General features: G+C 59.0%; 2 protein-coding genes across 2 annotated transcripts in view; both read right to left on the bottom strand.

Moving 5' to 3' along the window:
• IGSF9 (immunoglobulin superfamily member 9) overlaps positions 1-1,418 on the bottom strand; it is a 14,684-nt gene extending 13,266 nt beyond the window's left edge. Inside the window, exons 1-2 of the mRNA XM_077760132.1 lie at positions 1,316-1,418; positions 892-1,080 (exon numbers count right to left, since the gene is read on the bottom strand). Coding sequence (XP_077616258.1) covers positions 892-1,080; positions 1,316-1,373 — 247 coding nt within the window. The 5' untranslated portion in view covers positions 1,374-1,418. The remainder of the gene's footprint in view (positions 1-891; positions 1,081-1,315) is intronic.
• A 6,613-nt stretch (positions 1,419-8,031) lies between these two features.
• On the bottom strand, positions 8,032-10,651 carry SLAMF9 (SLAM family member 9). Its single transcript, XM_077759982.1, has 4 exons — positions 10,546-10,651; positions 9,809-10,150; positions 8,757-9,029; positions 8,032-8,398 (listed from the first exon to the last, which is right to left on the bottom strand). Exons 1-4 carry the CDS (start codon positions 10,589-10,591, stop codon positions 8,277-8,279), a joined length of 783 nt encoding a protein of 260 aa, XP_077616108.1. The 5' UTR covers positions 10,592-10,651; the 3' UTR covers positions 8,032-8,276.
• Positions 10,652-10,673: the final 22 nt, after the last annotated feature.

Genomic DNA, 10,673 nt, shown 5'->3' with positions numbered 1-10,673 from the left:
TGAGATTCCTCCCTCCTCCGCCCCACCTGCCCCTGCCCCATCCTCAGTCAGGCATCAGTCTGTACCCAGCCCAAACCCCTCCCGGCCCAGCCCGCCTGGCCCGGCCTGCAGAGGCAGGGAGGGCGGGCCGGTGGGCACAGCCGTTTTCTCCCCCACTCGTCCTAATTGGGGACTGCTTTTCATCAGCTCTCACGGGGCTTGTGTAGACACATCCGCTCCCACCAGGCTGTTTGCCAACAACTGTCCCCAGTTTGAAAATAAACTCTCCCTCCAGCAGCACCTGCCTGAGTTCAGCCTGCCCCTCGGGGAGAGCCCAGCCAATCCCAGAGCTGCTCTCAGGATTCAAACGAAAGAGGGAAAAGGTGGGGGTCCCCTCCCCCATCAGCGGCCTTTCCCGGGTTTCCCTCTGAAGAGTGACTGGCTCAGTAGCCCGCTGCCCTAGCCTCGGGCCCTCCCACATGCTCCCCTTGGATGCCTGCACTAAAGCGCTCAGATTAAGACTCCATCCTCAGATTAAGACTCCATCTGGGGTTAGGAGGAAGGCCAGCCCTCTGAGGGAGCCAGCAGGGGTGGCAGAAGGTGGTGGTGGTGGGGGGTGTCCATACACTTAGTACAGGAGCCAAGTAGCCCAGCCTGGCCCCATCCATTCCCTGATCCTTAGGGGCCCTGGCCCTCCCTGGCCCACCCTCCATGGATGTGCACCTGTGTCCTCAGACCCAACCGAGCCCCCACTGGAGAAGCAGACAGGCCATGGACCCACCCACCCTGATGCCCATCAACCCACTTCCCAGAAGCCTAGAACCTGCCAACTGGCACCNACCAGTTCTTGCCCACCCCCCACCCAGCCTACCCTTGCTGTGGTCACAATAGTCCCGCTCTCCCGTGTCTTACCCACGTAATCAGGGTCAATTCTGGGAGAGTAGAGGCCGAACTGGATGAAGATGGGAAGCAGGAATCCGAAGCGCAGCCACTCGATGACGTGCAGGGGGGGCCGGCCAGCCTGCGGCAGCAGATCGCAGCCCAGCACCACACTCTCACCAGCCCGGCCCACCACTGAGCCCACCTCAGGCTTCCCTCGACCTGCATGGTGGGGGGCGGTCGACGACAGGGACCAGAATCAGGGCTGGGACAGGAGGCTCCCTCAGTACCTCTGAGCACTCCCTAGGACTTTGCGAAGTGGTGGAGAGAATCCTTAACTTCTCCGGAAGCAGCCCTATTCGTCCCCTACCCCGCGTGCTCACAGAGAACCTGCCCAGGGAGTGCCCCCCACCCCAAGGCCCGCAGGGGGCTCCTGAGCCCAGGGAGTCCGGCTCACCGTCAGCCCCCTGGCTGATGATGAGGCTGAGGACGGCCAGACTGAGGCACCAAACCATAGCCCAGCTGCCTGCTCGCCCGGCCCCTCCTATCCACGGGGGCCCAGACGGAGGGGCCCGGGGTGGGGGTGGGGGGTTGTCCACAGCCCAGCAAGCCCCAGGAGGGACGCCTTCTGATCCGGTAGCAGGTGTCAGCTCTCACTCTTCTGGACAGTTAGAGCTTGGCTCACATAACACCTGATGCGGCCGCTCCCGGGAGCACCACCAGATCTAGATACAAAACACAAGGCGACATGCCGAGTCGGAACCCCACAGTTAGAGAAGGGCCAGGAGGAGAGCAACGGAAGAGAGAGGAGAGCAGATAAGCAGGGGAAGGATGCAGATACCAGAGATCTGGTGGCCCTGGGGAATAAGGGCCTGGTGGGGGCTCTGAGAGAACGAGGGAACACTGGGTGGGGAGACCGGCCAGGTGAGGACACGGGGAGGGTGGGGCGGAAGAGTCGGGAAGATCTGAAGAGAAGCAGAGGCATTCTGGGGGAAACCCCGGTTACTGACGTGCCCGGAAAGCTGAGCTTGGAAAAAGATTTGTCAGAAATCTTCCCTGTTCTTTCCTGAGTCCTGATGCTAACAGCAAATAGCAGATTGCAAGGGAGACACAGTATTACGCCTCCACCCCCGCAGGGACAAATGAGCACCTGAGGATCTCTGGGGGGATTGCTCTGGGGCACCGAGCCAGTGAAGGGCAAAACCTGGGCGAGAACCCCCAGGGGACCCCACACACACAATCCCTTGCTCATCTGCCCAGGCTGTGACCGCAGGAAGCTTGGGACGCTCTATCTCTTTCTCCACTCAGCCTCCCAACACGGCTTTAGCAGTGAGTGAGTCAGGGGCTGGGGAGAAGAGGAGGTGCCTCCCCCACCTACTGGGACTGGGGGCCAGGACAGCATCCTCAGGCCTGGGCAGGTCCCGGGACAGGCAGCTGGCAGCACTTTCCTTGCATGATGCTGCCAAGCAGCCCTTCCTCCGCCAGACAGCGTGACCCAAGAGCCTCACCCCAGTGCTTCCCATTCGCTCTCCTCCAGTGTCCTCGGGGCCCAGACTTTGCCAAGCTTTCTCTTCCCCAACCCTAGGGGCATGGTCCCTGAAAGCCAAAAGCCTAGCCAGCCAGTTCCTAGCTGTGCAAAGTGAGCCCTGGGGGGCACAGGGTAGGAACCCCTGCGAGACCCAGACCCAGAGGGTGGTCCCGGTGGGCTGGAGGGCGGGAGTGCTGCGGCCTTGGGCCCCCACAAACCCAAGCAGACTTTGCTCTGGCCCCCACCCCACTCCCAGCCTCCTCCCAGTTCTGGACTGGCAGTAAAAAGTCCTCCAGATCTCTCGGCCCGTCCCTGCCTTTACTTAATGGCCCCGGGTATGTAACTCCTGACAACTCACCAGCAAACCTTCCCCTTGCTTCCCTCTGCCCGCGGCCGTCTCTCACATTCTTCCCCGACACAGCTGCTTCCAAACGGATAGGAACCCCAGTTCCCTCCCGGCTCTGCCTTCCGAGCACCTCAGCAACCCGGGTTTCCCCAGCATTCCTCTGCTTTCCCTATGATCTTCCAACTCCTCTGCCCACCGCTCCCCCTCCCCATGCGCTCACCTGTCTGGTCTCCCCACCAAGTGCTCCGATTCCAGCTATCCCTACTTCTCACAACCCCCCCCAACCCCACGCCAATTCCCATTTTCCACACCTGATCTGCAACTGCACCGGGTCCTCCGCTTTCCCAGGCACTCCCTTCCCGGCTCCTGCAGAATACCCACCACCCAGCACGCCTCCATCCTCTCCGCGGGAATCGCCCCCCCACCCAAATTCTCCGGCCTCAGCCCACAATGCTACTCNCTCCGGGCCCCCAGCTCTCCTCCCACTCCCCACCGCCAGCGCCGCCCACCCGCCCCTTCTCCGGCCCGACTGGAAATACCTGTCTGCACTGGCGAGCTCCCAGGCCCCGGCCCGGCGCCTCCCGCAGGGTGCCGAGGGGACCGTGCGCCCGGGGCCCAGCAGCCCCGCGTTGCAGCTCCCAGCGCCAGCGACCCAGCGAAACGGGCCCGGGGTGGGGTGGGGAGTGGGGGGCAGAACGAGAGGCATCCCGATGCGGAGCCCTGTAGGGTGCCAGGCCCTGGACCACGGGGTATGTAGCTCTCAGGTCACCTGCGCAGAGACCCCGGGAGGCAGGCATGACTCTGTTTGACTCCGGAGAAAACGGAGGCACAGCAAGGTGGAGCGGCTTGGCCCCGAGGTCCCATCTCGGACACATGTTCGCCAGAGCCGAACCCACACCCAACCCGGATGTCAAAACCCACCTCCTTAGAGGCCTCAGGCCAAGAGATGGCTGGCATTTCCGCTCCTTAGAGCTTTCTGCTTGGTGAGCTTGGGTCCCCTCCGGGACGTGGCGTCAGGACGCCTTCCCCAGCAGGTTTAAGCAGCGCACCTGCTCAGGTCCTTGCCATTGACGCTCACCCCAGCCTGAGCTCCTGGGACTCCAGCCGAGCACACCTGGGATTTCATTCATGGACCCATGGCCTCAGCCAGCGTCCCGTCAGGAGAGACCCTGCAGGATGCAGCCAAGGGCTCCCAGCACCACCCTCCTTCCAGGGGGTCCCAGCCCAAGGGCCCACATCCTCGGCCAGGAAGCTCACCATCTAGTAAGCCATCTCATCCTTAGAGAGGATGCTGGAAAGTGCTTGCGGGTGGAAACATCTGGGGGCTTTTTGCCACAGCCTGAGATGAAAATGTGAGGGGGGAGGGCGGCAGGCAGGAGCAGGGAAGGATGTGGTCTCTCTTGTTATCCCTCCAGCAAATTCCCCCAAAGTGGCAGCTTTCTGCAGTACTTTACAATGTAACAGACTCACCCAGCAGTGATAAGATCAGTTAGTCTGATAAGACCATTAGTTAACATAGTGTGAAAGATAGGCCAGGAGGAGGCCTAGAAAAGGCCCTAGTGAGCGTTTTTTTACCCCTTGGCTCCAAGGCCCATGCCGGGGGTGGGATCCGCTGGATCGGCCACCCCTCTATTCCAGATGTTCATTTCTGCTATCTCCAGTGTTTCCTTGAAAAAGAGCTAATTTCCTTTAGTTGTTAAAGTAACGTTTTGTAAACTTGGGATTTAAAAAAACTTTCCGGGGCACCTGGGTGGCTCAGTCAGTTAAGCGTCTGACTTCAGCTCAGGTCATGGTCTCATGGTTTGGGGATTTGAGCCCCGCATCCAGCTCTGTGCTGACAGCTCAGAGCCTGGAGCCTGCTTTGGATTCTGTGTCTCCCTCTCTCTCTGCCCCTCCCCTGCTCATGCTCTGTCTCTCTCTGTATCAAAAATAAATAAAAACAAAAAAGTTTTTTAATAAAAATCTTTCTATTTTTGAAAGGTTTGGATTGGATCATTTTTTTTTCCTGGACGCATATTTTGTGAGCTGTATTATTATTGTCCTTCTGCTCTGATTCACAAGTATCTTCCAGGCTTTTTGGCAAGGACAGGAACCTAGCCCTGTAACTCACTCCTTCCCCATGCCAGAAGTGAAAGCTGATAAAAATAGTCCCTAAGGCTCAAAATTAAGATTTTCTTCTGGGTTGCCCTCCATCCGTGATCATTACTCTCGGGGGAAGTTTGTTCAACCAACTAGGATTTTACCTAACCCGGGTATCAGCCAGCCCATGTGTTTTCAGCCTGTTGACAAGAAGATGGTCCAATGTTGTCAGTTCCACAGACAGAGCTGACCACGGTGGCACTGGCCCTTTGACCTGGGCAGAAAAGCAGTGTGGATTCTCAGGGCACCTGGGGGGCTCAGTCAGTTAAGGGTCCAGCTCTTGATTTCAGCTCAGGTCATGATCTCACGGTCTGTGAGGTCGAGCCCCGGGGTTGAGTTCTGCCCAGGGAGCCTGCATGGGATTCTCTCTCTCCCTTTCTCTGCCTTTCCCCTACTCATATGTGCTCTCTCTCACTCTCAAAAATAAATAAACTTTAAAAGAAGAAGGAGACTGAGAGGAAGAAGAAGAAGAAGAAGAAGAAGAAGAGGAAGAAGAAGGAGAAGAAGAAGAAGGAGAAGGAGGAGGAGAAGAGGAAGGAGAAGAAGAGCGTGTGATTTCTCGTACACTGTCACCTGGCTGTTGGCGAGCCTGTCTTCTGTCTGGTTCATGCTTGAATCCTCCCACAGCCCTGCGTGTGTCAGAGGGTCCTGCCTCCTCTCCAGCCCAGACTCTTGCCTCCCCCTTTAACACACAGGTGTGGACTTGCACTCCCTGGACGTCACTGTGCTCTCACAAATCCGTGTCTTCTGGCTCATCCTCTGTCGGGCTAGGATGTCCTTTCCCTCCCTTCCCTGGACTCCCTGCTAATCTGGGGTCAGAATTCTGTTCACCTCTTCCCTCCAGGGCATGGTCCTGCCCCTCCCACCTCACCCTCACCTTCACCCAAGGCACTGGTCACACCTCACTGTAATGACACCCTCATGCACTCCAGGAAGACTTCCTTGAGGGCAGACTGTGTGTGTCCTTCCTGCCTCTCCAGGGCCAGCTCAGCTCCGACTCTTAGTAGGGCCTTGAATAGTACCCTTCCCCACCCCCCCTCATTTGCTTCACCTATTTTAAAGGACAGGCAAACTTTGCAAAGTGCTACCAGGTGGGTATTGTCCTGGCTTCCTGGCTTCCAGAGCGACAGGCCTGGGCTTCCTGGAGCTTCAATTCCCCCTTCTCACGGTCTCTGCCCTCCAAATCCAAGGGCCTGGGATGGTTTGGGGCCTCAGCCCTTCTCAGCTCCAGAGACGGTGTGAGAAGCACTTGGCCGACTCCCAGGGACCGTCTATTTCTTTATTCACTTTCCGCAGGCCTGACCCTGAGATACAGAACACCAGAGGCCTGTGTGTTTTCCCAGTCAGTCTCCAGAAACTGTACTACAGGATTTGGGGGACTTGGGGCTGAACCTCAGGCCTTTTGGAAGGTGGGACTGTTCAGGAGGCCCAGAGAATCAGCCTCAGGCCCGAGACTGTCATCCAGGGGCACAAGAGCTCAGGCCCTCAGGGAGTAGAGTGGATCCGTTGCCGCCTGAGGAGCTCTTTGGGGACTGGTCCCCAACCTCAACACCTCCTTCCCAGGCCCCAAGGTGCTCTAGCCAGGAGGGGGCACCTGGGTGGCTCAGGTCACCATCTCATGATTTGTGAGTTCAAGACCCATGTCGGGCTCCGCACTGAGAGTGTGGAACCTGCTAGGGATTCCCTCTCTCCCCCTCTCTATCTCAGAATAAAATTAGAAAGGGAAGTAGGGAGGGAGAGAGGAAGGAAGAAGGAAGGAAGGAAGGAAGGAAGGAAGGAAGGAAGGAAGGAAGGAAGGGAGGGAGGGAAGGAGGGAGGGAGGGTAGGGAAGGAAGGAAGAGAGAAGCGAGGCAGGAAGCTGCTGCTTGCCTCCTGGCCCTGCTTCCTTTCCAGTCTGGAACCTGGAAAGCGCCTCCTCTGGGTATCCTGGCGCCTGGCCCCCTGTTTTCCCAGGCTGTGTCCTTGGTCGCCACCATGCCCTATGCAGCCTACTACCCTTCACAGCCCGACACTCCTTCTCCAGGAAGTCCCTCGGGAGACCAGCATCCTTCCCACTGAGAGGAGGAGGTGGCACCTGGAGGAACGTCAGGAATGTCAGTCCCCAGTCCCTCAGACCCCTCTTCCCAGAGTCCCCAGGGGCACCTGCCTCCTGCCTCTACCCCCACAGCCTCGTCTCTGGAAAGGGCCCCATCAGCTGCATCTGTGCCTGCCTCTCCCTGAAAGTGTTCCTGGTAGAAACAGACTGAGTCTAGATGCGGAACAAAAGGTCCCAAGCGAGGGGCAGAGCCGAGCCCAGAGCTCCTGCTGCCCCCCCAATTCACTAAGACCCTCGACCTGGGCGGGCGGCTTCCAGTTCCCCTCCCCAGCACTTCCCCACCTGCCCCGCATGGTGCATGGCGCTGCATTGAGTAACAGCCACAAGATCTGATGCGGGGAGTGTGGCCCACACGGCGGCTCAGTGGCCCCTGGACTGCTTGCAGGGATCAGGAAGGAGGAAGAGCATCAGCTTAAGGTCCTTTGCTTAAGGGACGGGTGTGTGTGGAAGGGGTGGACATGAGCCCAGGACAAGATCCAGAGAGACGGTCTGAGACACAGAGAGCTTTAGGGGAGGGCAGGGCAGTAATCCCAACTGCGGACAGCCGTCAGAGGGCCCGACTTCGGCTACTGGTCCAGCCAAGCTGTCACCCCCCTGGGCCAGGCACCGGAGGCCCTGAGCAGCCTGGGTCAGGCAGAGAGGAAGGTGACTGAGGGTCATCGGGCTCAACTCAGCTCCAGGTAGGACTGCCCAGGGCACTTCACGGGACAGCTTCTGGGCCGAACAAGGGCCCCGGCTGGGGTGGAAGCCGGGCCTGAGAACAGAGGAGGAACACGCTGCTTTCCTCTAGGTTCTCAGTGCTCCGGGCTGTCCTATTTAGGAGACGGAGCCTCTCGCTTTTTTTATGTAAGGTGTAAATGCTATGTGTTGGTGGGGAAGGGGGTAGGTGGTGAATGATAAATACCAACACCTGCTTGTGAAGGGGACTTTTCGACTCACTCTGCTTAGCCGGCGTGGAAGGGGGTGGGCAGCTGGAAGGGAAGGAAGGTCAGGGAAGCAGGTCTGGCCCGGAGTCATCCAGCCAAGGACCAAACACCGGCTCCTGCACAGTGGTGATCACCTGATTTGACTTTATTGCCAGATAATCTTCCCTAGGGGAGTACAGCCCTGTGGCACCCACCCCATGGCCCCCGGGAGGAGAAGTGGCCGGGAGGGGAGGAAGGACTCCCGGGGACCCCGGAGGGGAGGTGGGGAAGAAACAGTGCTCAGGGCAGGGGTCCCCCGGGGGCTGGTCAGGTCAGGCCCGGGCGGGGCTTCTCCTTCCTCAGCCTCAGCCTGTTTCTCCTGAGTGTCCTTATCCCTGGCGTTCTTCATCTTTTCCGGGCCCGGATGAGCCACAGCCCCACGGCCAGAAGGACCACAAACAGGAGCAGCCCCAGCCCCTTGACCCAGAGGCAGAAGTAAGTTGACGTGTCTGAAGCGTAGCCGGGATCTGGGGCAGAAGAAGAGAAGGGGAGAGGTGCTTGCCAGAGGGAGGGGCAGGCCCACCGCAGGAGGCACACCCCCAGCCCAGATCCCACAGAGGCGCTCAAGTCAGCAGTCCGTGCTGCTCCTTTGCAAGTGTCTCTGGACACAACATGTTCTTGTCACAGAAGCTCAGGAGCTGAGATCCGGGGGTTGATCTCAAGCTGAGCAAGAGAGGAGAGAACCTCTGGGAAGCTGGGAGCACTGGCCCCCTCCCCGGTCCAGGGGTCAAGGCCCTGCAGGAAGGAGGGAGGTTCTGGATCCCAGGTACTCTCTGGGGAGGGGCTGAGGGAGGGAGTGGCCCCTTGTCTCTGGGGTCCTGATACCTGCACAGAAGGGCCCGGAAGGGACGAGACGGGATTGGATGGTGCTGACGGGATTGCTGGCCCTGCAGGAATAGGAGAGGGCCTTGTCCCCTGGGCTCCAGGATGCGCTGAGGGCAGAGCCCTCACGGACTGTCTCAGTGCCCTCTTCCCCGGAGAGCCAGCTATAGGTCACGTCCGGGCCTGCCTTCTCCACGGAGCACGTCAGGGACACATTACAGCCACCATTCCCGGAGATCTCAAAGCCCACGGTGACGTGAGGCTCCGACAGCCGTCCTAGATGAGAGAAGAACATGCAAAGACCCTGTAAGTAATCAGAGGCTGGGTCTGTTTCCTTAAGCTCCTCGATAGTGGGGTGAAGGGTATACCCTCTGAAGAGTCCCTTCACGTAAACAGAAACTAACAAAACCCAGCCACCATAAAGTCTGCTTCCAGGCTCCCCTGGGCAGCTGCTAAGGTAGACAGACCTGTCTTGGGCATTTTCTACTCCCCCCGCCCCCACCGCCTGAAAGCCTTGCCTTCTCTCTCTTCCCTTTGCACCCCACCTTCCTCCAAACTCTATTCTGCCTCCTTGATCCTAGAAAATATTGTCACACCTCCTGGGGAGGGGGGGACATGTATAGTTTAATCAGTGTCTCTGAAAGATTCAAGGTTGAACAATAGTCAATGTCACAGGCACAAAGAAATGCGGTCCTGGTAGAGAGGAGATGTTGGTTAGTAGCCCTCACATCTCACAGAAGGATAAAAAGCTCAGGGCTAGAGGCACCATCCCCCACCCCAGGGTGCAGAATCTCAGTGGGAGAGAAGGACCCCCAGGGGTCTTGGTCACCTGGTCTCACGCTGTTGGGAAGGCCCAGGGGAACAGCCTCGGTGCCCAGCGCCTCACTGTTCCCAGCCGCTCGGCCGGTGGTTGGGGTTGGACACCCTGGAGACAGCCTGCCTTCCAGTCCCAGCCCCTCGAACCACAACCCTGAGCCCTGAGCCTGCTACCCCTTTGCACGCAAAGCCCAGGAGAGCCAGAAAAAGTAGCTTTAGAGTCCCCAGCCTCAACTCACGGTAGACACGGAGATTGTAGCGCTGCGTGGTGGTGGTCTGGGACGTCCTCAGGTTGACCTGAGCCTGGTAAGGCCCCGAGTCCTCCCAGCTCAGGTTGCTAATGAGCAGGGAGTAGCTGGGGTCCAGGAAGCTCACCCGACCTTCGTATCGGGGGTCGGTCACCCCGACGATAGCTGGATGTCCCTCTTTTCCTGGAACCACTGTGGCAAGCCTTTTGTGAGAGGACCAGATGATGTTCTCGACCTCTTCATCGAATGGGATTTCCAGGGGTAGGCTGATGGACTCCTGCAGCACGGCCACCATTTCTTCGGCATCCACACCATCTCCAGAATCCCCTCTGGCTGCAGGGAAAGGCAGAGAAGAAGACAGCACCCCAGCTGGCGTCTCGGGGCCGCTGAGCCTGGCAGCGGGGCCGTGGTGGGTGCACACTGACCTCGGACCGCGCCGTTTCCCGGGCCCCAGGCTCCGTCTTGCCCCCAGCTTTCCGCTGCACCTGACTTGAGCACCTAGGAACGGCTGGCTTCCATCCGGGGTCTCACCCTCTGGGTTTTACCTTCGCTGTTTGCTGCTGTGGGCTGGTCCCCTTTCTATAGCCCAAAGCCACACCCTATTCCTCTTTACTCCAGAAGAGCAGAAGCATCCAGCCCCAAAGAAGGTGCCCACCCAGCCCAAGCCCCAGCAGAACAGGAGAGCAGAGGGGAGGGGACTCTCCTGTCCCAGGGCTGCCGTCTCTCACCTGTCCAAAACAGCAAGAGCAGGAACAGCATCGGAAGAGCCCCCATGTCAGCGCCCCAGGTTGGTCTGCTTGGCCTCCGAGACTATGAAGAAGACAAGCTGTCAGGAGGCTGCTAGAGACAGAGTGAC

Source organism: Crocuta crocuta, unplaced genomic scaffold (genome assembly GCF_008692635.1).
Source record: "Crocuta crocuta isolate KB4526 unplaced genomic scaffold, BGI_CrCroc_1.0 scaffold133, whole genome shotgun sequence".
NCBI classification, from domain to species: domain Eukaryota; kingdom Metazoa; phylum Chordata; class Mammalia; order Carnivora; family Hyaenidae; genus Crocuta; species Crocuta crocuta.
This window is presented reverse-complemented; position numbering and strand designations above follow the sequence as displayed.

Bases quoted from the DNA above. Each gene is read 5' to 3' on its own strand.
- SLAMF9 (XM_077759982.1), bottom strand. From the start codon at position 10,591: ATGGGGGCTCTTCCGATGCTGTTCCTGCTCTTGCTGTTTTGGACAG. The intron at 9,030-9,808 runs GTGAGTTGAGGC...TCTCTCATCTAG, and splicing joins CTACAATCTCCGTGTCTACC to GACGGCTGTCGGAGCCTCAC. The intron at 8,399-8,756 runs GTATCAGGACCC...CTTCTGCCCCAG, and splicing joins TTCCGGGCCCTTCTGTGCAG to ATCCCGGCTACGCTTCAGAC.